General features: G+C 44.0%; 2 protein-coding genes and 1 long non-coding RNA gene across 5 annotated transcripts in view; 2 read left to right on the plus strand and 1 right to left on the minus strand.

Moving 5' to 3' along the window:
• The window catches only part of FAM151B (family with sequence similarity 151 member B), an 84,102-nt gene extending 75,867 nt beyond the window's left edge, over positions 1 to 8,235 (plus strand). Inside the window, exon 7 of the mRNA XM_039545147.1 lies at positions 8,045 to 8,235. Coding sequence (XP_039401081.1) covers positions 8,045 to 8,124 — 80 coding nt within the window. The 3' untranslated portion in view covers positions 8,125 to 8,235. The remainder of the gene's footprint in view (positions 1 to 8,044) is intronic.
• Positions 211 to 11,138, minus strand: ANKRD34B (ankyrin repeat domain 34B). 2 transcript variants are annotated; one of them, XM_039545144.1, is made up of 3 exons: positions 11,118 to 11,138; positions 4,394 to 4,523; positions 211 to 3,801 (listed from the first exon to the last, which is right to left on the minus strand). In XM_039545144.1, the coding sequence occupies exon 3, from the start codon at positions 3,756 to 3,758 to the stop codon at positions 2,214 to 2,216; it is 1,545 nt and encodes a 514-aa protein (XP_039401078.1). In that variant the 5' UTR covers positions 3,759 to 3,801; positions 4,394 to 4,523; positions 11,118 to 11,138; the 3' UTR covers positions 211 to 2,213. The 2 variants fall into 2 exon arrangements, with proteins under 2 accessions (XP_039401078.1, XP_039401077.1); XM_039545143.1 differs by lacking the exon at positions 11,118 to 11,138 and adding an exon at positions 10,558 to 11,111.
• Positions 11,139 to 11,686: 548 nt separating this feature from the next.
• The window catches only part of LOC120408334, a 40,531-nt gene continuing 25,960 nt past the window's right edge, over positions 11,687 to 26,257 (plus strand). Inside the window, exon 1 of one of the 2 annotated variants that reach the window (XR_005600621.1) lies at positions 11,687 to 11,809. This is a non-coding gene — a long non-coding RNA (uncharacterized LOC120408334). Of the gene's footprint in view, positions 11,810 to 13,407; positions 13,455 to 26,257 lie in introns of those variants that run through there. The other variant, XR_005600620.1, reaches the window with a different exon arrangement.

The following is a 26,257-nucleotide window of genomic DNA, read 5'->3' on the forward strand; positions in this document are numbered from 1 at the left end:
AGGCAGGCCCGGGTTCCCCCCAAACCTCCCAACTCCTGATCAGACACAAGAGGAGTTGATCCAGACTGTGGGGAAGATCACTGAGGTGAGAAAATCTGCCAATAAGCACAGGACCCACCAAGGTAGAGGAGGAACTTTGTCACACCAGGGAGGTTGTGAAATCTCCATCATTGGATATTTTTTAATAGCAGGTTAGAGAAACACCTCTCAGGAATGGTCTAGATAATACTTAGTCCTGCCTTGAGTGCAGGAAACTGAACTAGAAGACCTTCCAGGGTTCCTTCCAGTCCTATGATTCCTGAGTCTTAAAATTCCTCTGCTGTCAGCCAGTGCTATGAAACCCCTGGACAACTTTAATTCTGGAATTTCCTAACTTTTGAGTGCTTGCCTTGGCAATCTTAACATCCTTTTATAGTTGCTTTTTGTGTATATAGAAGATACCAAACAGCAAGTGACAAGAGCTTTTCATTGGAAGAATGGTCTAGATAAAAAAAGCTGGCTTTGAAAAAAAGCTGTTCACAAAAAACAAGTAAGCACAAAGCAGAGCAGACGTCTGTGGCCCCTGTATGGTGCAGAGGCAAGGAAAAATGTGGTAATCATGTTTGAATGGAGTTACATATGGTAGAAAGGAGGGAGCAGTTCTCTACAGAGTATACTCCCTTCAACTACCAGCAGTCCCCTATACATTTGAGGTTCCATGGAATTTAAAGTGGAGTAGTCAGGGAGATGAGTAGTCACTTTAGATGAGACTGTCACCTTTAAAACCAAATTTTCCTATGGAAAATTCTTTTGAAGTTAATGCACTAAATTTACATCAATGGCTTCAGTTCTCATCCTAGCTGCTCCTAGGAAGGCTGGGACATAGCCAGGGACTAGGAACCCATGACAATATCACCTAGCCACCCAGCCAATCATGCTACCATGGATTAGGGGGCCCAGCTCAGGTTGTAGAAGAGCTAATGCCATGCTCTAAAATCAGGGCGGGTGGGGGTGTTGAGGCTAGCATTTGCTACAGATTGTTAGGTTCTGCATGAATGCAAGCAATGCTCTTATCCTTTCCATGGGGCTAGTATTGCCTTCTCCAATTTAGGAAGTGTTTTTGCATCAAAGGGGATGATAGGGATTGTAAATTTCAAATAGATAATAAGACATACGGATGGCACAATAACTTTTTTTGTTAGAAAACATTGTAATACTATTTGGATTAGGACTAAAGCTGCAACACCACAACTATCTACTGAATATTTCTAGAAGCAAGTGTCTAGTTTAAATATTCACAACCACTATGTTAATAAGAATAAAATATTCATTTATATAAAGTATGTGAAAATAATACAAATTTAAAATGTATATCGACTGTTAGAACTGAGGTGATAAAAGTGCCAAATAAGAGTCAAAACCTAGAGTATCCATAAGAGTTGTATTAAAGGACAAAAGCAGAGTCTGAACTTTAAGTGGGAAAGAAACATACATGTTGGAAATCTTAAAGTATGACATTTTAGTCCAGCTCATGATGAAACATTTATCCATTTGTTTAATAAGTTACTTCATTATTTAATATGCAGTATTTAAAAACAATCAATTAGGAAATGTTATTGATTGTTTTTAAATTGAAGCTGTTGCTCAATTAAAAACATGAATTATACATTATTTTGAATCAGTTTTGTGGGTCTGTTTTACTTTAGAATTGTAGCTATTTTGTATAATTTTCCCACATTAAGCCTGCTCTCTGTTCCTTAGAGGCTTGTAACTCCTACTAATCAGCTCTAATAGCTATTCTTCTCTACCTACATTGATGGAACTATCATATAGCCTAATTCTTCATTGCCATGCACTTTATGTAGTCACTTATATCTGTGTAAAGTGAGTACACACTGGGTGTAAAATGCTACCAAATCAGAATAAGTGTTTTGTGTCAGTGACTCAAAGTATGGGGCCACAAAGAATCAGGCCCATAGTGTTTTAGTTTTCTATTATGAAGAATATGGTAAAAGTATATTTGTCACTTTGCAGATTATAGCAGCAGAGTAAACTTAGCTGAACACACTTATCTGCTAAATCTAAGATGAAACTCATCTCAGAGTCCATCCAAGAATCCCATGTTAAGGACCTTTGTGGTACAGATGACCTTGTGTGGGCTCTCTGCTTTGGGGTATATTTATTCCAAATGAATAAAGCTACAAGTATGTACATGTTAACACTTTAGTACCATGTTAAAAATTCACAAGTTGTTTAATCTGTTCAGTTTGTAATGACTGCCTCCTTACCAACATTTTGTTACCTTTGAACTCCTTGGGAAAAGCAGGTGCTGTTGGAATTAGGGTTTTTTGTCCAAAAGAAACAATTCCAGAAATCTTGTTGCTAAAACTAATATCTGGAATTGGAGGATGAGGATTCACATTTAAAGGTGGAAGGAAACCTGGCCTAGTTTGGGCAATGTGATCTAAAGAGAGGGCTCCTGACCCTCGTCTCTCTAAAACAGCATGGTTTCTCCTAGTCAGTGGACCAGAAGGCATGTTCTCTAGCAATTCTCTAGAACTCGATAACAAAGAGGGAGAAGGAGAGAGAATCTTTTTCTTTCCCAAAAGTGATTTGCTATCTTCTGTGGTAGCAGGACTCAGACTAGTAGTTAGCTGAGAATCAGAGCTGTAGTGATTTGCCCCTAAACTTCTTTTTTTAATAATACTTCTCAGGCTTGAAACAAATCTCATTTGCACTGAATCTGAATCCTGATCCACAGGAATTTCACTCTGGCTATGGTTTCCCTCAGCATAAAGTGACTGAGAATTTATCTCCTCATATGACAACTTTCTTGAGCCAGTTTCAAAGATTTTCAGCAAATGAGCAGTGTCTTTTACATCAATGCTTTGGTGTCTGGTAATATATCTCTTGGATAAGGCTAGACCATTGACTTTCAGAGACAGTTCTTCCTCTGGAGTTATATCCTGAAGTTCTTCTTGTAAAGAGGAAATTTTATTCTGATGGAACAGAGAGCTTTTTACCCAAGACTCAGAATGCAGACGCTGCACTTGTGCCAGCTTGGGTCCTACATGTGTTAAATTTGGTTTTCTAGTAGGAGAGACTGGCTCAGATATATTTTCCATGCTTCCAGGCTGATCTGGTTCTTTAAAGCTAAAAAGGTTTTTTTCTGTTTCACGTGAATTTGAAAGTGGAGATGTTTTAAGTTCTATTTCTGATGGGGAAGTGCAGGCAGTTGGAGAATGGCATTCCTCAATGTCATTCGGAGGCACATTTAAGTACTGTTTAGTTGTTTGTCTTCCAGATGAAGACTTGTCTGTTGTAATGATGATTACTTCTTTTCCTTTTGCTTTACAAGCATTTAGGAGAACTTTCAGGGTCTCTCGGTCTTCAGCGTTTACTGCATAAACAAGTGCAGAGTAACCAGAATGGTCTTGCAGACTTAGGTCAGCCCCATTTTTCAGCAACAAAGAAACCACTTCAGGGCCAGCCTTTTCCAAGCATGCGTGCATCAAAGCTGTCTTTCCAGATTTGTCCTGTATATTTGGATCTGCCTTATTTTCCAGCAGATATTTAACCATTTTTGCTTTGCTAACACTCTGCTGGTCCACATGCTGTGTCTTACAAGCAATCATTAAAGGGGTTTCACCTCGGTCGTTACTCTCATTAATGTATGCGCCACCTTCTAACAACAGTCTTGTGAGGCGAAGTCTGCTTTGATAGACAGCTTTTATAAGGGAGTTCCCATCAGTTGATACCTCTACAGCTTCATCCATCATACCAGTCGTGCCCTTGTTCTTCCCTAGCTGTCGAAAATAACGCCTAATTTTCAGAGAGAATGAATAGGAAAAAGATTAACCAGCCTATAATTTCCCTATTTGATAGTAATTTGTGAAAATATAATCTTTCCATTTTCATGAACAAGCACACAGTTTTTAAATATTAAATTACATTGCCATATTAAGTCATCGATTTACATATTTAAGGAATAACTGTTCCCTTTTTAATGTTCATGCTTATTCAGTAGTAGCCTATATTACACCCCATACGGTATATACAAAATGATTCTAAACTCACACTAGCTTTACACTGATTTCACTCATTTGATATAATCCCACTCAGACTGAAGCTATTCCTGGTCTACACAAATGGACACAAGATCAGAAGTAATCCTACAGTATTTTTTCACATCAGCATTAGATACTATATCACATTTCAAACACTCTTTTTAGGCAAACCACAATGAAAAAACCCCAACCTACTCTACAGATCAATTAAGAAGGTATAACACAAATCTGGGCAATAATGGAACAATCAAATACTAATAAAATATTTCTACATTAAGAAATATACATTAAAGACTATTAGGAAAACTAGTAAACACATCTAATAAAAAATTCTGAGTGTATATTACCATCCTTGTGCTGCTTTGAAAATACACTGAGGCTGAAATAGCAATAATTGGGTGACATACAGTATGTTTCATCCATCTTGGGGCTCACTGGACTGAGAAGGATCAAGTGTCTCAGCATACAATAGCAACCCTAGAAGAAAAACAAACATCTGATAACAAAAGTAATACGTTGTGATATTTTAAACTCATGGAGTAGGAGTTCACTGTAATGAAAAATGTTTTTTTATTTCGGGTTTACAGTAGACATTACAGATAACTAAAAGTAACTTAATTTTATGTTTAACCAAGGAAAGGTAAATTACTTCACCTCCTTCCCCCACCCCCAAAATATTAACAATTTAAAGTATCAATATAGATTCAACACAATCAGACAATTTAAAAAAAACTATTGATGTGTTTACAATTTAAGAGGAATAAAGATGTCTCAAATGTATCCTTTTCCATTTTTAAAGTAATTGTTTTGTTGCAGCTGACATGAACACTTGGTTACATTTCCCCCTATATAATAGCATCATATTGTGGTATTAACTGATGTATTTAATTTGGAAGTAATTTTAAATTACAGTAGGACCATAAACTAGCTCCTAATTCTAGTATCAAGGACCAGCTGCATGTGCTTCTTTTTAAAGTCAACTGGTCTCTAGGGCCTCAGCACAAGCAATTCTACTTCTGGTCTGTCTGTCGCAGGTGCTCACTAGTTCTACCTTTCCTACTCTAACTCCATGGAGCTGTTGTGGAGGACTTTTCAAGGTATTAGAGGGCAGGAGGGAACCTTCTGCAAAGGAACCTTCTAGCAGGTTTAGATAATTTTGACTCCTCTCCTCTTGTAAAAGCAGAGGGAAAAATACTGATGTATTAGTTACCATAAAACAAGATATTACAAAGAAGCTGATTCCTTACATATTTTTGTTTCTATATTTGTAAATTAAACTGTTCCTTCAATTTTTTTCTTTTTGCTTTAATTAAAAACAAACATTCATTCTTCCTCCTGAATACCAAGACTAGTAACTTTTCAGACGACAACTATACTCTTAGTAATTTTACAATGTTGTCCTAATGGAACTGAATTCCATTTCTATTTGTAGCAGAGTGTTTCTTCAAACATAGTACAAATTGCAATGTTATGCTATTTCATAGATAAAGTGCTATTTTTCATAGAGAACTTCAGGAGAAAACATTAAAGTTCAAAAACTCCTGTTTTAATATCTAGTATGACTCATACAATGAAAATGCTTGTAATGTTTCAGAACAACTGAAGAAAAACAATTCTCACTCATTTTTTTAGTCCATTGGAGCTTTACTCTGAATCATGAGAATCAAAAGATGACTTCTTAACTTTCAAAATGCAAGTTTCAATATAATCAACTTAAATAAACAGAATGGAACTTCTATTGCAGGAATGTTCTTGTTCAGTTGAATTCATTCTACTTCAACATGCTGTATAGATGTAAATTACCTGGTTTTAGGAAGTTGCAAAATCCAGTATCATATGCAACGAGAGCTTTCAGTTAGATGGTTTAAAACATTTGTATTAATCCAGGCTCATGTTGTGTTACTCCTTAACATTACATCCTATCATTGACTTTATTACAAAACAATGAATATGGTAGTGTTTTTTGAAAAAGGAGCTGTCCTCCAGTGTTCTTCATAGGTGGTGGGAGGGGAGCAAGAAACCAAGTGTTCACCTTGGAATGACATTCACTTCTGCACAAAGGACCAGGACAAGGTTTGTTCAACACTTTTATCCCACAGAAGCCCTATTTTGAGGACTTAAGAGGTACATAGGCCTTGTGCTGGCCATCCACGCAGGGATAAATTTCCTCTCCTCTGTGTGATCACTGGCAAAAATTGGCGGGGGGGGGGGGTAACATTCCAGAGCACTGTAGTTGTCTATTGCTTCAGTTGTTAAAAGTATGTTATCATATGATGCAGTATTTTTCTACCTTAATTTTCATTGTTATGAAAGGTGTATTTTTGCTAGATAATGCATCCACACTCACCTGGTCTATTCTTAAATTAAATAGCAACCAATAAAAACTTATGCTTAGGTTTCCAAAAACAGATTTAATAGTAATATATTTTAGGTAACAAATGTTAGAATTTTAACTTTAAGCCAAAAAGTTATTTTCCATTTCTTTGTCACTAATATGTGAGAATCTAAATAAATATAGATGCTTTAACACTTCTCATATCTACAATATAAATCATAGAGCCTGAACTGCTTGCCTTACTCACGTGTGTAAAAATATGTAGCACTTATCTGTAGATATCGAAGCACTCTACTAAAGCATCAAACAGAGAGGCAAAGCACCCTGGTGAAAGTCACATAACAGGTCAGTTACAGGAACAGAACCCAGGGCTCCCGACTCCCAGTCCAGTCACCTATCCACTGGGACATGTTGCCTCATTACAGGTCATTTTGACTATTCACATGAGTAAAACAAGCAGGATTTGATTTCTAGAAAACTATATTTTTCCACTTTGGGGGGGAAAAAAAGGAAATAAGATCAGGTCTCTTAAGAAGTGATAAGCACCTGGAACTTCAAAAGTCAAGCACAATGTAATTAAAAGAAAATGCTCCAGTGCTATAACTATATAATATGGAATTGGTCTTGATTCACTCATGATACCATTGGGGCAGCTGTGCTTTGGAGAGGCCTCCCTCCTAGGGGAACATAAACATCTTCCACCAGGTGCTACCCAACCAAAATGTTCCACCAGGGAAGGAAACCTTAAAGTGCAACTGGCAGAGGATCCACATTGACAGAGGTTCTATGGGAATATGCATCCCCTGGCTGCACTGGGCACTCTTCCCCAGCCATTGTCACGCACTTTTGAGCCTGCACTGGTTAACTCTCGGTTCCCTCTTCGGTACATTTTACACCATCAGGAGCCCTGTGCTTAAGGGCTGGTCTACACTAAGGGGGGGGGGTCGAACTAGGGTACGCAAGTTCAACTACGTGAATAGTGTAGCTGAACTCAAAGTACCCTAGTTCGACTTACTTACCTGTCCAGACGTGGCGGGGTCAAACTCCGCGGCTCCAAGGTCGACTCCGCCACCGCCGTTCGCGGTGGTGGAGTTCTGGAGTCGACCGGAGCGCGCGGGGAGTTCGAACTATCGCATCTTGAGTAGACACGATAGTTCGAACTTCGAGAAGTCGAACTCACCGCATCGACCCGGACGGTGACTATAGACCTACCCTTAGAGTGGCTGTAATGTAGCCATAGCCAGAGTCCGTGTAGTAGGCAACTTACATTAACAGGAGTACCATTGTAATGTAGACACTTACAGAGTTAGGGTGATGAGAGCTGCCTTGTTCAACCTAACTGTAGCGTAGACCAGGCCTAAAGATTTCTTGTCTTTAAGAAAGCTTGGAGTGCTCTAGCCACCTTATTAAGCACAGTCTCCTCCATCACAGTCTGTGTTTCCTGTATATAATGTGAGTTACAACTTGAGTGTTCTGGAATTGGTTTTATATAACGGTAATGGTGGTGAGAATTGGTAGTGGGGTGTGGAGTGGGTGAGAGAGAAAAATCTGTACTGGTCAGAGACAGTGGTCTGGGGTTCTGCAGTATGTTATGCTTGCTGTGGCTTGTGCTTGTAGCATGACATCTTAGTGTGACCTAACCAATCTATTCCTGTTTTGCCAGATCTCCCTACCCAAAGAAAAATTCAACTTCTCTTTAAAGGTCCCCAGAGAATATGCCTGAAAAGTATAAAGCATGTCTAGAACACCACACACATTTTAAATCCTTCCACGAAAAATGTCTTGCCTCCCCACTGAAAGGCCAGTGACCAGGATTTGCTCTTAATCTTTGAAGTACCTAACAGAATCTTGTTCCAACAAAAACATCCCAAAGCATGCTGGATTCTTTAATCCTAGTAACCTTTAGACACAGGCAGCTGTAAGAAGAGCTAACAAGGCAAGGCAAAAATCAGTACAGTCTAACTGGAACTGTTCAGGCTTGTGACCACACTTACTGTAAACGTACCATACCTAATATTTTGAAACACAAAATAAGTGACTGTAGCCCCAAAATGAGCTACATTAAGAGCTAAGCACATCTCTTATTTCGGCATGTAAAAATAGAGGTTTTTTTCTTTACAGTGTTGCAATTCTTGACTTTTCCCTATTACCTCATGCTAGAAGAGATAACGTTAATGCACCTGCAGGTTCTCTAGCGACGGAGCTATTTAGATTAACGTAGTATGCTTTTTTCGATAAGAGCCTGGAGGCTACAATGGAAACTATTTGGGCTCTTGAATAGCATTTCCATTCTACATCACTTGAGTCAACAGAACGCTGCGTGGACATCCTGGTTGCAGGGCCGGTGCAAGGATGTTTCGCGCCCTAGGCGAAACTTCCACCTTGTGCCCTCCCCATCCCCGAGCCCCCACAATGAGGTGCCCCCCACCCTGCGGCAGCTCCCCCCCTCCGCCCTGAGGTGCCCCCCATCCCGCGGCAGCTCCCCACCTCCGCCCTGAGGTGCCTCCCACCCCACGGCAGCTCCCCACCTCCGCCCTGAGGCAGCCCCCCCGGCCCCAGCTCACCCCTGCTTCACTTCTCCCACCTCCCAGGCTTGCGGTGTCTAAGCTGATTGGCGCCGCAAGCCTGGGAGGCGGGAGAAGTGAAGCAGCCATGGTGTGCTCAGGGTGGAGTTGGAGCAGGGGTGAGCTGGGGCAGGGAGTTCCCCTGCATGCTGTCCCCCCTTACTTGCTGCAGGTGCAGGGGCAGCTCTAGGCACCAGCAAAGCAAGCTGTTGCCTAGGGCGGCCAAATCTAGGGGGCGGCAGGCTGGGCCGGTGGACCTGCCGCAGTCATGCCTGCGGGAGGTCCACCGGAGCCGCGGATGACCGGACCTGCCGCAGGCATGACTGCGGAGGGGGGCTCGTCCCGCGGCTCGGCTGGACCTCCCGCAGGCATGACTGCGGCAGCTCAAGCGTCCGCAGCCGTGCCCGCGGGAGGTTCGCTGTTCCCGCGGCTCCGGTGGAGCTCCCGCAGTCATGCCTGCGGCAGGTCCGCTTGTCCCGGGGCTCCGGTGGACCTGCCGCGGGAGCTCAACCGGAGCCGCGGGAAGAGGGGACCCGCCGCGGGACCGAGGAAGGGCGGCGCAACACACCGCGCTGCCTGGGGCAGCCTAATTTCTAGAGCCGCCCCTGTGCAGGTGGCCCTCCCCGTGCTCCCCTGCCCCAACTCCCTCCACCTAAATGCTGGCGGCAGCTGAAGATCCGGCCGCCGCGGTCGCTGCCAAAGAAAATGCCGCCCCCCAAATTCTAGTGCCCTAGGCAACTGCCTAGGTCGCCTAAATGGTTGCACCGGCCCTGCCTGGTTGTATTGCAAACTGACCTATTTTGAATAAATTCCACAAATATCCTTTCAGCTGCAGACATAGACCTCTATCTTGCTACTGAATGAAAAATGTAAAGGTGAGTTTCTCCAGCAAACCCAGCTGAAACGTGTGAGAAACCATCTCATTTATTTCACCCCCGCATTAGCTTCATATCGCCACTGGATCCCAGAATGTGATTAACGTGGGAACAAACACGATTTTTTTTAAAGCGTAACAAACTGTCCTGTCGCCTGCAATGCTCTTGGTAAAGTCAGCGAAGCGGTGGTGGGGAGAAAGACGCTCCCCGAGAGGGAACACCCTTCTAATACGGGCAGCAAATTAAGTGGCTTTGAGCTGAAGGGTAGGATTCATCAAGATTTACAAATATTGAGGAAATTCCTTAGGGCTACGCATTTTGGGTGCAGAACAAAATAATGAACTTGGAGACAGTCAAGGGCCAGCTAGGTAACCAGGAGCTTTCTTCAACAGCTGTCTTACGGTGGGGGGCGAGGGAAGCCTTTCGGACTCTGAGCTGTTTAAAATCTCATGCTTTACCCTAGCCGCTTTCCCCATGGCCAGTGAGCGGCAGATCACTAACTTTATGCCAATTAGTTCCTGCGCCACCAGCAGAGAGTAGACACCGAAGAGAAAGGGGGAGAGTTGCAAATGCGCTGGGAAAAGGGAATGGCCCCAGCTGGACAAATGCACAGACAGAGGCGACCCCTAACCCCCGCAATCTCGGTATCCAGGAGAGCAACAACGCCCGGCGCGGGCGGGTCGGTGAGAGGAGAGATTGGCCCTAGAGAGGAAGCGGCGCACCCAGACGGCTCTTACCTGCGGGGCAGGCGCGTCCCCAGCCCGCGGGAGCCCGGCGGAGAATGAGCCGAGCTCCGTGCACAGGAATTCAGCGCGGCGCTGCGGCTGCTGCGGAGTCAGAGAGCCCAGCGCTGGAGACGCCTCTCGCTGCTGCTGCTTTGCCACTTGCCTCCCCCTGCCCCAGCTGCCTCCGCCACTGCCACCCCCGCGCTACGCGCAGCGCGCCCAGCCCTCCGCGAGGGGACCAGCGGCAACGCTTCCCAGCCCGAGCGCCTCTGCCCGCCCCGTCCCCGCGGCCGGGGCACGGCCAGGCACTGTGCGTGTGCTGGGGGGCGGGGGCAGCGCTAACCCCTCGAGGGCCGAGGGACAGACCAGGGCGGCAGGAGGGGGCTGCGCGCAGGAAGAACAGGCTGCGGCTGCCGTCGCCGCCCCCTCACCTACTACCCGCCTCGTCCTAACGGCCCCTGCCCGCTCCCCCGGCGGGCTAAACGGCCCTGCCCCTGAACTGACACGGGCCGCCGCTGCTACCGGGCACCCACCTGCCCCATGACAGCCCCCGAACGGCTGCAGCTACTCACCCCATGGGCACTTGTCACCCACCCTGCTCCCCTCCCCCGTATGTTAAAGGGCCGGTTCTCATCTCTCTGCCTCCCCCCTTTAAACAGCCACCTGCTGTCGGAAACCTGCCCCCGCCCTCCTCAGCGTTATCAAAGGCCACCTGTCATTGCCCCCCCCCCCGCCGCGTATTTCAACTGCCACCACTCCCGCCCCACCCCCAACGGCCGTCTCGCCCCGGTCTGCCCCTCAGCCACCGGCTGGCAGCTGTTCTGCCCTCTCCCCTCGCCACGCAGTGGCTGCCCAGCCCTGCGCCCGCGCGCTGCTGGGGAGTTACGGGCTTCCCTGCGCGCCCTGAACGGCCCCTCGCGCCTCGCCGGCGGCCCAGTGCAAAGACGTAACCTGTGAACTTCGTGTAGGCAAAGCTGCTGGAAGCAGCCCCCGCTGGCGGCTGCTCTTTCCCCTGGTGTCTCTCTCTACGGGGGGAGCCAATCGGCCGGGGATCGAGGCGCCATGCGCTGGACTCTTTAGGCAGCCACTGCCCCGAGGAGTTTACAGGCTCGGCAGGTGGCAAACGCCACCGGGTGAATACAATGCACACGCGTGGGAGGCGAGAGACCGGGGAACAGCGAAACCACCAGTGCAGGAAACAAAGCAGCAGCCACAGCGCAGCAGCTGCCTCGCCGTTGTCAAGTGTCGGCCGAGGTATCGCGGGGTGAGTTTTAAGGGAGGCCGTGACGAGGAATCGTGCTCTGTTACCTTTTAAATTGCATGTGCTGAGGTCAGGTCAATATTATGACTAAGGCTCAGAACTGCGTGAATTGTTGTGAATAACGCAGCGTGCTAACACACAGATCAAGGTTGCCCGGGAAGAGCTTAATTTCTCTGTACTCTTGACGTCTGAAAAGCCAAGTTTAAGACTGTCCAAGGACACGCTTGCTGTTGTGCGCCGGCTCTTTAATGAGCTCCCACCTATCCTTCCATTGTTAATACCAGCTCTTTATTGAACAGGCTGGGGAAAGCATAGGCACACAGCACTCACTCTTTAGAAAGGTTACTGCTCTTCTCAGACCTGTTATTGTGTGCATTGTATAAGACATGGGGGCGGTGTACACTTCTGGATGGTTCATCAGTGCTTCTGCTGGGAGCATTTTCCCCACTGTAGCTACTGCAGCTCTTATTATACACACCCACTTGTTCTGGTTCCTGCCCTTGTATGCCTTGCTCATTAAATTAGTATGCTTAGGATAGCAGAGGTAAGAGTCTTTTAAAAAGAAAGAATAAACTACCTCAACAGTTCAGAAAAGTGAAGTTTTAGGAATATTGTTGGATTTGTTAGAAGTTAATGTTGCATATTTTTGTTCCCTTTTAGCTACATTTTAATAAATATAAACATGATAGTATGTTGTTTGTTATATTAAAACCAAGAAAGGGTGACACATCAAATAAGGGAATATAGCAGCACCGAGGAAGTATTAGTTAAGTTATTGTAAATATTATGTGACAGACCCAGACCAGTGGGGTACAGGAGTCTGGTCCTGTTGCTATCCAGGAAGTGGGTGGGTGAAACAGGAGTCTGGTCGAAGGCAAATATACTGGACCCTGGATAAATAGTTTTCTGTTCCTTGAGTGACCAGAGTAGGGGCTGCCCTAGAGCAATCAGGAACCTGCTAGAACCAATTAAGACAGGCAAGCTAATTAAGACACCTGGAGCCAATTAAGAACTTACTGGAATCATTTATGGCAGGCAGGCTAATCAGGACACCTGGTTTAAAAAGGACCTCTCATCAGTTAGTAGAGGGTATACAAGGATTGAGAAGGTGTGCTGCTGGAAGACTGAGGTGTACAAGTATGATCAAGCTTCAAGAAGAAGATCCTGCAGTGAGGATAAGGAAGGTGCTGGAGGGGGCCGTGGAAGTAGCCCAAAGAGTTGTAGCTGTCACACAGCTGATACAGGAGACATTGTAGACAGCTGCTATCCACAGGGCCCTGGGCTAGAACCACGGTCCTTCGTCTGAAGGTTGGGGACCACTGGTTTAGCCCAATATAACTCCACTGGTTTAAATGAAGTTACTCTACAGATTAAATTGGTCCATTCTATTTAGAGGCAATTATACTTGTATGAAGTGCAAACTTCATATTTTTCACATTGTTTTTAATTACTATTTGCATTAAACTAATGTATTAGTTTCTTAAGAGTTAATCTGCTCCTGCTGTTTTTTTTTCTTCACCTGAAGTCACAGCCTAGTCTTTTGTTTGTTGACATCACTATTAGTAGCTATGACAATACTTTAACACTGTAAACAAGGGATAGTGGGCCTTCCCACTGCCACCCCATGGTAGGACTGTGTGAGAGGCAGGTGGGTTGTTTTTTTAAAACATGTTACAAGTCAATATCTAGATTGATGTTGTAGTTAGATGACTGAACATAGTGGGTAGCAAGATGTTGCTGTCCACCCTCCAGTCTTCTGATTTTGCTCTTCTCCACCACAAGTGAGATACAGTGACTTTCTGCTCTCAATAGAGTAGAGCACCCTGTGGGATCCATGAGTATTGTTGACCACAAAAGAGAAGCAGCTGTTAAGAGGAATGTCCCTTATAAAGTGGAAAATCCATACCAATTGTTACAGCTGTTTGTTACTCAGACCAGCATTAAATTCCCCATCACAATGTTGGTGCCACTAGGCCTGAGTAAACCAAAGTTGTGACTTTGGGCCTGAAGTGAACCAAAGTTCTTACATGCTGTGAACTTTAACCAGCCTAAGATGCTAACAGACTGCAAGCAAAATGTGTAACTGTCAGCAATCTCAGCTTGCAAATGTAGGAGTTTGAAACAGCAGAAGCGGCGGGGAGGAGGGGAGAGGGGGAAGGAAAATCTGTATGCGTTTGTTCTGTCAAGGCCAACAGATAAGCTTGTGGATGAGAACCTTTTCTAACACGCTGAAATGTAATGCCTAATGTAGCTGCTGCTGGGAAGGGAGGGGTGAGGGGGAAAACCGAACAAAAGGCTTACACAAACAAGGGGGTATAAATGCTGGGACCCCGCCTGTGAGCGGGTGCGCAGGATTTGAGAATGCTTTTCTCCCTGGCACCTATTTGGGCTCAAATAAACCTGGTTTTGCTTCTCCACCCTGGTGTGATAATTAGTGCGACGCACACCGGGCAACGAACCACTGTTGCTCCGCCTCGGGCTCTTTGAGCCGGCAACAGTAACACTACTCCCTGAAAAGGGAACACCAGTGCTAAGGTGCAGTTAAGGAATCAATGGCAACACAGCACAGGAGCTGGTAAAGTTGAAGGCCTATGGGATAGGGTCTCAGTTTATTGTGGTTCTTTAACCTAAGCAGCAGTTCCCTTTCCATGAGGCTGCAATTCAATGTAACGGACACCATGGAAGGATGTTACTTGTATTTTTAAGTACCTGTTTTTCTCCACTAGAAGTTTTATCTGTGGGGGAAAAAGGGGTTCTGTGACTTCAGTGGAAGAATAATCAGGAAGAACAGAGAACTTCTAAGTATCAAATACTGTTTTCTTGTAAATGTCTTTGGTAATAAAAACTAAAGAAGAAAACAAAATCACCGACTTACTTTATAGGCAGAATGGTTTCTAAATAATAGTTTGGGGTTGTTTGTTTTTTTTAAAGATTTCCATTTGGTATCAATAGCTCATTAAGTTTAATTGCTAAAGGAAAATACTTTGTGCTAGGTTTGCTAAATTAGCCATGCACTTTCCAAATTCTTCCATCCTGATCTACATATTTTAGATTTTTCATGCCATCTGGCTTTTCAAGCCAGCCCTTATTCAACACAGTACTTAAGCATGTGCTTAAATCAGTCCCATTTCAGGAAAGCATATTTATTCAGGAATGCATTCATGCACATCCTTGCATTCAATTCAGACAATGAGAGTTAAGCACATTCCTGACTAGGGGGCCTAAATCCCTGTATTTTATTAGTTTGATCAGAGCAGTCACTCTAAATAGCCATAAGTCTCAGGCATTGTTTTAATTAATAAGGTTGGAATTAAAAGTAAGGGGAAGATTCTTTAATCATTGTATATCTACACAACAACTGGGAGGTGTCATTCTCAGTTTGGGCAGATGTATACACACTAGCTCTCAGGGCCGGCTCCAGGCACCAGCGAAGGAAGCAGGTGCCTGGGGCGGCACTCCGTCTGTTATTGGAGTGGCACTTCGGCGGCAGGTCCTTCACTCCGTCTCTTCCTCTTCGGCGGCAACTCAATTGGGTTTTTCTTTTTTTCTTCGCTGCTTAGGGCAGCAAAAAAGCTGGAGCCGGCCCTGCTAGCTCTGCTTGGGCAAATGCCTAAAAGTAGCAGTGTGACAGCGATAGCATGGGTGGACTGCTCAGGCTCACCACCCGTGTACAATCCTGCCTGAAAGGTCTGGGCCATCTGTGCATAAGCCACTGTAGTGAGTGGTTCTAGGTCTTCATTATTTTCTACTGAACTTTCTTGCTCTAATCCAGTGGTTCTGAACCAGGGATATGAGTACTCTTAGGGGTACCCAGGGGTCTTCCAGGGGGTATATCAACTTGTCTAGATATTTGCCTGGTTTTACAACAGGCTACATAAAAGCACTAGTAAAGTCAGTAGAAACTAAAATGTTGTATCGACAAAATAAGAAAGTAAAAAATGTTTCAGTAAGTGTGCTATGACACTTTTTTGTATTGTTATGTCTGATTTTGTAAACAAGTAGTTTTTAAGTGAGGTGAAACTTGGGGTATGCAAGATAAATCAGACTCCTGAAAAGGGTATAGTAGTCTGGAAAGGTTGAGAATCACTGCTCTAATCTTCTGTTTTCTTTTTCTGATGTGATAGATCAAGATAAATATTGTAGCCCTCCTCTCCCCTTCACTGCCAAGTTATGGAAAGGTCTGAAAATTTTAGAAGAAAGGGTACAGAGCTACTTACTGTCTCTAATCCACCAGTAGCTCCTCCACATAGCCAAAACTTTTGGGGTTCCACAGGATTTCAGGGGGAGTGGCTGGCTTGAGGTTGGAGCAGCAGCTATATCTAATATTAAGACTCCTATACCATGCCCAGCATTGTGATAACTGATTCTGCATGCTTCTGTCTGAACTTGACCCTGGGTTTCTGGTGAACAGCATTTACTTTTGAACCATTGATTTTTATCCCACTTCAGAAGTGGGGCAAGGATATGTTGCCAAGTGAAAGATCACAGACCAGGGTATGCAGAGGGATTGTCATACTTAAAGATGATCTGAGAACCATGGGTTTGGATCAGGACTTTGCTCCCCTTAGCATCAGGGTCTTCAAAGTTAGAAAGCCTTCACCTTCTCCCTTCCATTTATTTAGATTTTGATTTTAAAGACTCCACATAATAGGACATCCACCCAAGGTTTTGGACACACTTACCACACATTTAATAACACAAATAGTTTACTAGTATAAATCCGTGGCCATTAGCTCATTTCTTAAGTGGTTAGCAATGCATCAGGTTTTGTGCCTCTTCAATCAAATCATTAAATGTAACCTTTCCCCATCTCTAAGTGTCTTGTGAAGTAGGGGATGATTTAAGTCCTGTGCTCGTGTCAAACACGCTATTTTCAAAGATCTTGTGTTACATACCACTATCTTTGATAAGGAGCAAGTAATTTGTATTTAGTAATACATTTATATTATTACAGATTTCTGTGAGTAAAGTTATTTTGCCCAAGAAAAGGAACGTAAATCCTGAAAATATTTGAGTTGCCTACCTAGTGAGGTATCCTAATTGTGTCAGTCAGAAAAGTAATTATCTACTTGATCAGGGAAAAGTTGGTGTTGGTTATATAGGAGTAGGTGTGTAAAACCCTCTCTGATGACAGCAAACAAGAAAAGTAAACAAATCATCCCCGCATGATACAAGTCATATTCATCATGTGGAAGAAATTTTGCATACTTTTACTAGTTGAATTGCACATTTCACTGAGTAAAGTACAAGGGCTATGCCCCACTTAATTTTTCTAAGATCATTTGAATTACTATTATCACCTACTGTTCCTGATAATACGTGGCATGTATTAGAAGATGAATAACTCTTGGAGCCACTGACTACAACTGAGGCCTTTTCAATCCTGAAGTAGGGCTGAAGGTTAACTGGTCCATCAATAAGTGGATAAAATAGTGAAGCTAATAATAGATTCTGGTTGGATTCCTAGTTCAATTCTTGGAGATTTGTTATAGCATAACAGCAATAATAAGTACTCACATTTATAACACACTCATGCTGACAGAGACCAAAGTGCTTTAAAACAATTAAGTAGTGGGGGGGTCTATAGTAACAAGCTATAAAGTTTGCTTTAGCTTTGAAAGAGCCAGTTAAGCCTGGGAATCAGGGCCATAACCATGGCAGGGCAGCTTCCCAGGGCCTGAAGCTGTGTGGGTAGAAACATGAAAAAAACCCAACAGTAGGGGGTTGCTCACCCCCAGCCCTGAACTGCCTCGTTACAGCTAGGGGCGGCTCTAGCCATTTCACCGCCCCAAGCACGGCGGCACGCCACGGGGGGCGCTCTGCCAGTCGCCGGTCCTGCGGCTCCGGTGGACCTCCCGCAGGCGTGCCTGTGGATGCTCCACCGAAGCCGCGGGACCAGCAGACCCTCTGCAGGGACACCTGCGGGAGGTCCACTGGAGCCACCTGCCGCCCTCCCGGTGACCGGCAGAGCGCCCCCCGTGGCTTGCCGCCCCAAGCACGTGCTTGGCGTGCTGGGGCCTGGAGCCGCCCCTGGTTACAGCATTGCTGGGAACTTAGACAGAGGCCTGCTCCAGCTTTGAAGGATTTCATGTAGAAAGATCTGTTTCAGACATGAAAGGCCGTCTAAATTGCAGACTTGGCTTAATCAGATACTTGCTTCAGCTGATATACTCCTGGATGCTTGGCTTAGAAAGAGGCCTGATCCAGAATTCAAAGGAGGAGGTCATTTGAGAAGCCTGGTGGAGGTTTGTTGCAGTTATGAAAGACTCAATCTAAACTGGGAGTTTAACATGGGCAGAGGCTTGCTATAGTGGAGCATCTTGGTAGCTTTAGCAATAGTATGATATAGAAATGATTATTTCTGTTTTTGTTTTTTCCCAAAGGCTTGGAAAGCTCAGAGTGTTGTGTGTTGCCATGCTGATCTATTTGACGCTGCTTTCTCAAGATCATCTGATTTTATTGCACCAAAGTGGACGCTGTTCTTGATGATGTCCTTGTGCCAATTCTCCATAGAAAATTTTTCTGGGGAGTTGATATTCGGGCATCCTAATGATGTGTCCAACCCAGCATAGTTGGGCTTTTATCAGCATGGCCTTGATGCTTGTGGCATTTGACTTTTGGTGAACCTCCAGGTTGGTGGTAATGTCTTGCGAGCGGATCCCCATAATCACATGCAGAGACTGCATATGGAAGCTGTTTGATATGCCATGTATATGGTGTCCAGGTCTCTCAGTTGTAGAGGAGAGATGTGAGCACAAAAGCATTATAAAGTTTTTTATTTTTGTTAAGAAGGTTATGTTGTGGGATTTCAGGGCTTTTCTGCATAGCTTTCCTATTGACTGAGAAGCTTTCTGAATCCTGTTTGTGATCTTTGTCAAGAGATCCACCATTAGAGATGGTGCTGCCGATATAGGTCAAATTATCAACTTGCTTTAGTTGGATTCCACTAATAGATCTGCTAGGAGATATGGCATAGTGGTGAAGACGATTGATACAACACCACAGTTTTCTCCAGGCTGATTGTGAGACCAAACAATTTTGATGCTTCAGTGAAGCGATCTATGATGCACTGGAGATCTCCCCCTGTGTGTGCTAGGAGGGCACAATCATCCACAAAGAGTGTTTCTCCTATTATCAGTTCTGTTACTTTTGTTTTTGCTTTAAGCCTTATAAGATTGTAGACTGAACCGTTGTCTGTATCTGATATATATACCTCTGTTGAATCATTTTTTAGCATGGTTGAGAACTTGAGTGAAGAAGAGGTTAAACAGCACAGGGGCAAGGACACAGCCTTGTTTGACTCCATTTGAAATGGGAAAGGAGTCAGTGAGATCTCCATTAAAAAGTACATAAGAACATAAGAAAGGCCGTACCGGGTCAGACCAAAGGTCCATCTAGCCCAGTATCTGTCTACCGACAGTGGCCAATGCCAGGTGCCCCTGAGGGAGTGAACCTAACAGGCAATGATCAAGTGATCTCTCTCCTGCCATCCATCTCCATCCTCTGACCAACAGAGGCTAGGGACACCATTCTTACCCATCCTGGCTAATAGCCATTTATGGACTTAGCCACCATGAATTTATCCAGTCCCCTTTTAAACATTGTTATAGTCCTAGCCTTCACAACCTCCTCAGGTAAGGAGTTCCACAAGTTGACTGTGCGCTGTGTGAAGAAGAACTTCCTTTTATTTGTTTTAAACCTGCTGCCTATTAATTTCATTTGGTGACCCCTAGTTCTTGTATTATGGGAATAAGTAAATAACTTTTCCTTATCCACTTTCTCAACATCACTCATGATTTTATATACCTCTATCATGTCCCCCCTTAGTCTTCTCTTTTCCAAACTGAAGAGTCCTAGCCTCTTTAATCTTTCCTCATATGGGACCCTCTCTAAACCCCTAATCATTTTAGTTGCTCTTTTCTGAACCTTTTCTAGTGCTAGAATATCTTTTTTGAGGTGAGGAGACCACATCTGGACACAGTATTTGAGATGTGGGCGTACCATGGATTTATATAAGGGCAATAATATATTCTCAGTCTTATTCTCTATCCCCTTTTTAATGATTCCTAACATCCTGTTTGCTTTTTTGACCGCCTCTGCACACTGCGTGGACATCTTCAGAGAACTATCCATGATAACGCCAAGATCTTTTTCCTGACTCGTTGTAGCTAAATTAGCCCCCATCATGTTGTATGTATAGTTGGGGTTATTTTTTCCAATGTGCATTACTTTACATTTATCCACATTAAATTTCATTTGCCATTTTGTTGCCCAATCACTTAGTTTTGTGAGATCTTTTTGAAGTTCTTCACAATCTGCTTTGGTCTTAACTATCTTGAGTAGTTTAGTATCATCTGCAAACTTAGCCACCTCACTGTTTACCCCTTTCTCCAGATCATTTATGAATAAATTGAATAGGATTGGTCCTAGGACTGACCCTTGGGGGACACCACTAGTTACACCTCTCCATTCTGAAAATTTACCATTAATTCCTACCCTTTGTTCCCTGTCCTTTAACCAGTTCTCAATCCATGAAAGGACCTTTCCTTTTATCCCATGACAGCTTAATTTACGTAAGAGCCTTTGGTGAGGGACCTTGTCAAAGGCTTTCTGGAAATCTAAGTACACTATGTCCACCGGATCCCCCTTGTCCACATGTTTGTTGACCCCTTCAGAGAACTCTAATAGATTAGTAAGACACGATTTCCCTTTACAGAAACCATGTTGACTATTGCTCAAGAGTTTGTTTTTCTATGTGTCTGACAATTTTATTCTTTACTATTGTTTCAACTAATTTGCCCGGTACCGACGTTAGACTTACCGGTCTGTAATTGCCGGGATCACCCCTAGAGCCCTTTTTAAATATTGGCGTTACATTAGCTAACTTCCAGTCATTGGGTACCGAAGCCGATTTAAAGGACAGGTTACAAACCTTAGTTAATAGTTCCGCAACTTCACATTTGAGTTCTTTCAGAACTCTTGGGTGAATGCCATCTGGTCCCGGTGACTTGTTAATGTTGAGTTTATCAATTAATTTCAAAACCTCCTCTAGTGATACTTCAATCTGTGACAGTTCCTCAGATTTGTCACCTACAAAAGCCAGCTCAGGTTTGGGAATCTCCCTAACATCCTCAGCCGTGAAGACTGAAGCAAAGAATCCATTTAGTTTCTCCACAATGACTTTATCATCTTTAAGCGCTCCTTTTGTATTTTCATCGTCAAGGGGCCCCACTGGTTGTTTAGCAGGCTTCCTGCTTCTGATGTACTTAAAAAACATTTTGTTATTACCTTTTGGAGTTTTTGGCTAGCCGTTCTTCAAACTCCTCTTTGGCTTTTCTTATTACACTCTTGCACTTAAGTTGGCAGTGTTTGTGCTCCTTTCTATTTGCCTCACTAGGATTTGACTTCCACTTTTTAAAGGAAGTCTTTTTATCTCTCACTGCTTCTTTTACATGGTTGTTAAGCCACGGTGGCTCTTTTTTAGTTCTTTTACTGTTTTTCTTAATTTGGGGTATACATTGAAGTTGGGCCTCTATTATGGTGTCTTTAAAAAGGGCCCATGCAACTTGCAGGGATTTCACTTTAGTCACTGTACCTTTTAACTTTTGTCTAACAACCCCCTCATTTTTGTATAGTTCCCCCTTTTGAAATTAAAGGCCACAGTGTTGGGCAGTTGAGATGTTCTTCCCACCACAGGGATGTTGAATGCTATTGTATTATGGTCACTATTTCCAAGCGGTCCTGCTATAGTTACCTCTTGGACCAGCTCCTGCGCTCCACTCAGGAGTTTGCATCCTCTGGTGAAATAAACTAATGATCTTTACCAGTTTTGGTGGGCAACCCAGTTTGCTGAGGATCATCCATAATCCTTTTTTATTGAAATACATATCCCTTAAATGTTGAGTGGAAAATTTTACAAAAAGTTCAATTTATTTTAAAAAATATTTTAAAGAGAGGTTCTGTTAAAGAGAGCAATACAAATGAAAACTGGAGTTACAGTAAGAATTCCCCCAGAAGAGCCCAGAGCTGGCATGCTATTTCTCTGTCTCAGTCTAGATGTTTAATACTACTGTGCTGTCAGATAATTTTTTGATATGTTTTTACTCCTCTGCCTGAAGCTTGAAATACCTTGTGTTTTCCACTCAGTGTTTTTTTTGGTCATGTCAAAGACTAACTTTTAAAAAATGTACTATTGCACTTCTGATAATACTTTTATGGGAAAGGCCTATCCAATTTAACAAATACTATAATCTTTCTACTTCAAAACAAATGTTCATAAGAAGCAGAGAAAAGAGTTAAAATAACAGTGTATATGCCTCTGGTCTCACCTGAACTTAATCCTTTCCTGGTAAATTTTGTTAAGCACCACTTAGTCCAGCTACCTTTTATCTCTGGGCTGGGAGAAACAGAGAGCTCTCCTGTGGTTTCTTTCCCTCTCTCAGAGCAGCGATTGCCTACTCACACCCCTTCTCTAGGCAGGGGCGGCTCTAGACACCAGCGCGCCAAGCAGGCGCTTGGGGCGGCCGTTTCCCGGGGGGGCGGCATTTGGCTCCGGTTGAGCTCCCGCCGGCATGCCTGCGGCAGGTCCACCGGAGCCCGGGACGAGCGGACCTGCCGCAGGCATGACTGCGGCGGGTCCCGTCTTCCCGCGGCTCCGGTTGAGCTCCCGCAGGCATGACTGCGGCAGGTCCGCTCGTCCCGGCAGGAGCTCAACCGGAGCCGCGGGAAGAGGGGACCCGCCACGGGACCGGGGAAGGGCGGCGCAGCGCTCCACGCTGCTTCGGGCAGCCTACTTTCTAGAGCCGCCCCTGTCTCTAGGGAAGGGTTTTTAACATCTAAGGGTATGTCTACACTGGCACTTCATCAGCAATACTTTTTTTTATTCAGGAGTGTTAAACCCCCCTCCCGAACGACAAAAGTTTTACCATCGAAAAGTGCCGGTGTGAACAGCGCTTTGTCAGGAGGAGTGCTTTCCTGCCGATAGAGCCGCTGGCACTGGTGGGGGGTGGAAGTTTTTTGTTGGCAGGAGAGCTCTCTCCTGCCAACAAACAGCAGCTACACTGCATGACTTTTAGCGGCACAGCCACGTTGCTAAAAGCTGCGTAGTGTAGCCATAGCCTTAGGGCTTGGCTACACTTGAAAGTTGCAGCGCTGGGAGTTACAGCGCTGGTCATGCAGCTGTGCAGGAACAGCGCTGGTGTGTGGCCACACTCACAGCTACCAGCGCTGGTGTGTGGCCACATTTGCAGCGCTGTTGGGAGTGCTGCATTATGGGCAGCTATCCCAGCATTCAAGTGGCAACAACGTGCTTTTCAAAAGAGGGGGTTGGAGGGTGGTGTACTGTGACAGGGAGCGGGGAAGAGAGAGAGAGTGGATTTTTGGAGCCAACACTGTGTTAGCTTCCTGGATTGAAACATCACAAAATGTTTGCGAACCCTTAGTCTTAATTGCAAACAGCCTGCATCCAACGCTGTTTCTCTGTCAAGCAAACATTCACTCCCTGCCTCTCATTTGATCGTTCACAGCCAGGTACAGATAGCTCCTGTTTGCTGTGATCAGTGTTTGTTTTTTTAGATAAGCAGTTCAACGGAGCTCCAATCGGAGTTCACAACAAAACAAAGAGAGGCTGCATAACAAAACAAAGAGAGTAATTTAGTTAAAAGCATTCTGGGATATCTCCTTATTCCCTGGAGGCCAATAAAAGCACTGGTGTGTGTCCACACTTGATGAGCAGCGCTGGATCACCAGCGCTGCAATCGCTACACCCCAACCTGACCAGGTGTACAGCCAGCGCTGCAGCCAGGGAGTTGCAGCGCTGGATGTGCCTTGCAGGTGTGGATGGTTACTAATTGCAGCGCTGGAAAGCCTCTACCAGCTTGCAACTTGCAAGTGTAGCCAAGTCCTTAGTGTTCTTTTTATCTTAGGCTCTGGACTTGAAAAGACAGCTTGTTAACCTGGCTGGAGACAGACAGGTAGGCGCATCCAATTAATAGGTCAGTCATAGTCTCTTAAGGCATCTCCAGGGAAAATACCAAGGGTCTTTATCTGTCCTTGTTTTGTTTTCCATTTTGTTCTCCCCTAACAACCTCATTTGATTTAACTCCATGGAGTCATACAGAATAATATCCAAGAGGTAAACTGAGTGTATATATAACAGTGATACAAAATACAGATCTTTCCCTCATTTCCCACAAATACTTTATGGAGGTCTATTGTTAAAATGTACCTGATGTTGCTCATGAGGGCAGTCTGATTCTGGCAGAGCATTAGAATGTTGACCCACAAAAAGAGTTACTTAAAATGACTAGCTTTCCATTTTTGATGCGAAAAGTGCCCCACAACTCAATTCTAATTTTTTAAATAGAATCAGGCAAGTTACAGTCACCTATAGTGCAGACCCTCTGGTTTTAGGTCTCTTGCTAGCACTTATTATTCTTTGATATTTAATTTTTTAACATGTTTAGAACACTTTGTTCTCAGGAAAGCATGAATGAGGGGGATTAAATTATATCTGTACTATACTTTCCTTGGTGACTAGTAATTATGCTGTCACTCACCATGCTACGCTATTCATTGCACTTAACTGCATAGAGCTGAGAAAATGTGATTTTTTTTTCTTATGTATTAGAACACAATTAAAATCTATGGCTTCTTACAGCATCATATAGTAATCCAGAGAATAATATACAAGAGTAAACAATGTGGGAAAGTTGTATTTTGGATGTTATTTTTTTCTTCAAGCAACAAAATAAAAAGCTATGTTGCCCACTTTGATGGAGTGGGAGAGTTATGGGAATAAGGTCCTGCTTAAGTGTACCTGACAAATGTGGCAATTGTATCCTGTTGCTCTTTGGAGAAAGCAGTAAAATATAGCCTCAGATACACAGGACATTCTTCAAGTTTGCAAATTCCAACTATGGACCATATTTTTCAAAAGAGACTAGTGAATTTTGGATACCTTGATTATTTTTTTGTTCTGCCCAATTTTAGACATCTTAAAAAGCCCTAATTTTTAGAAATACTGAGTACCTACTATCTAAAAATAAAACCTGTCAAAGAAGTGGGCAACTTATCTATCTATTTTTCTGAACATGGTTCCTGAACAGACCCACATTTACCCATTCACCTTCTTTGAGCAGTTAAGTGGATAAATTTGTAGATTATTCTGCCCTTCATTGTGATAGGCATTCACTTTGGATTCCATTTCATCACATACAGACCAGTTCTGCCCCTTTCATTATTGTAAGTTATTTACATAAAAATTTTATTCATGAATGGCGGAAGGGTGCAGAGTTGTGGAAAACTATTTAACTACAAATCATTTACTCTGGTGTTGTTCATGTTGGGTCTCTCCCATATTGTATGCCATACCTGGGATGGATGAGGAAGATGGTGTTCCAATCACAAAAGATAAAATCCTGTATCTTAAAAGCCCTAGAAATAGTTTGCCACCATACATAGCTTGAGAGATGTTAAGTTTCTTGGTTGGGTATATGAAATTATTCTAGCTATAACATTTTGCTTATCTGTTCTCAGATTGATTAGCCAATATTTCTCTCTAGGTGTAGCAGGGTGGCAGTTAGGCTTATATAGGTCTTTTGGAAGAAATGTGTTAAAGACTGACTCAAAAGGAGAAAGGCAGACCAGGTCTGGAAGGATGTTCTAAGCTGTATGGAACAAGGTTTGGCAATTAGGGGGAGGGATAGCTCAGTGGTTTGAGCACTGGCCTGCTAAACCCAGTGTTGTGAGTTCAATCCTTGAGGGGGCCACTTAGGGATCTGGGGCAAAAATCAGGACATCTTTACCCTGCTATTACACGACCCAATATAGCATGGGTTTGTGTATAGTGCAGTAACAGCAGGGCTTGGGTGACACTTTAGGGTCTGGGGCTCCAGCTGCTGTGGGGAGCCCTGGGTCCTTTAAAGCCTGCTGAAGCCCTGCCATCATGGCAGCGGGGCTCACCAGTGGTTTAAAGGGCCCAGGCTCCCTGCAGCAGCTGGAGCCCAGGGCTCTTTAAATCACTGCCAGAACCCTGCCGCCCCTTCCCCAATATAATGGGGTTTCAGCTATCACGCAGTAGGGATTTTTGGCTCCCTATGACTGTGTTATAGCAGGGTAGAGGTGTACTTGGTCCTGCTAGTGAAGGCAGGATGCTGGACTAGATGACCTTTCAAGGTCCCTTCTAGTTCTGTGAGATAGGTATATCTCCATGACTTCTCTCACTTTTTTTTTTTAAATATATATGAAGGATTCAGTTGGTTATGTTGGTTAAGCAGAGTGAAGGGAGACAAGGAGACAAGGGAAGATAGAGAACATACATAAGAACATAAGAAACATAACATAGAGGCAGAAACAAGGCTAAGTGGGGCCTTGAAGGCTAAGAAAAGGAACTTCAATTTGATACAAAGTGAAGGGGAAGCCAGTGAGGGGAAGAAAAGAGGGGCTAGACAT

Source organism: Mauremys reevesii, linkage group 6 (assembly GCF_016161935.1).
Source record: "Mauremys reevesii isolate NIE-2019 linkage group 6, ASM1616193v1, whole genome shotgun sequence".
Classification (NCBI taxonomy): Eukaryota; Metazoa; Chordata; order Testudines; family Geoemydidae; genus Mauremys; species Mauremys reevesii.

Coding starts and splice junctions, on each gene's coding strand:
- ANKRD34B (XM_039545144.1), bottom strand. CDS start 3,758: ATGATGGATGAAGCTGTAGAGGTATCAACTGATGGGAACTCCCTTATA.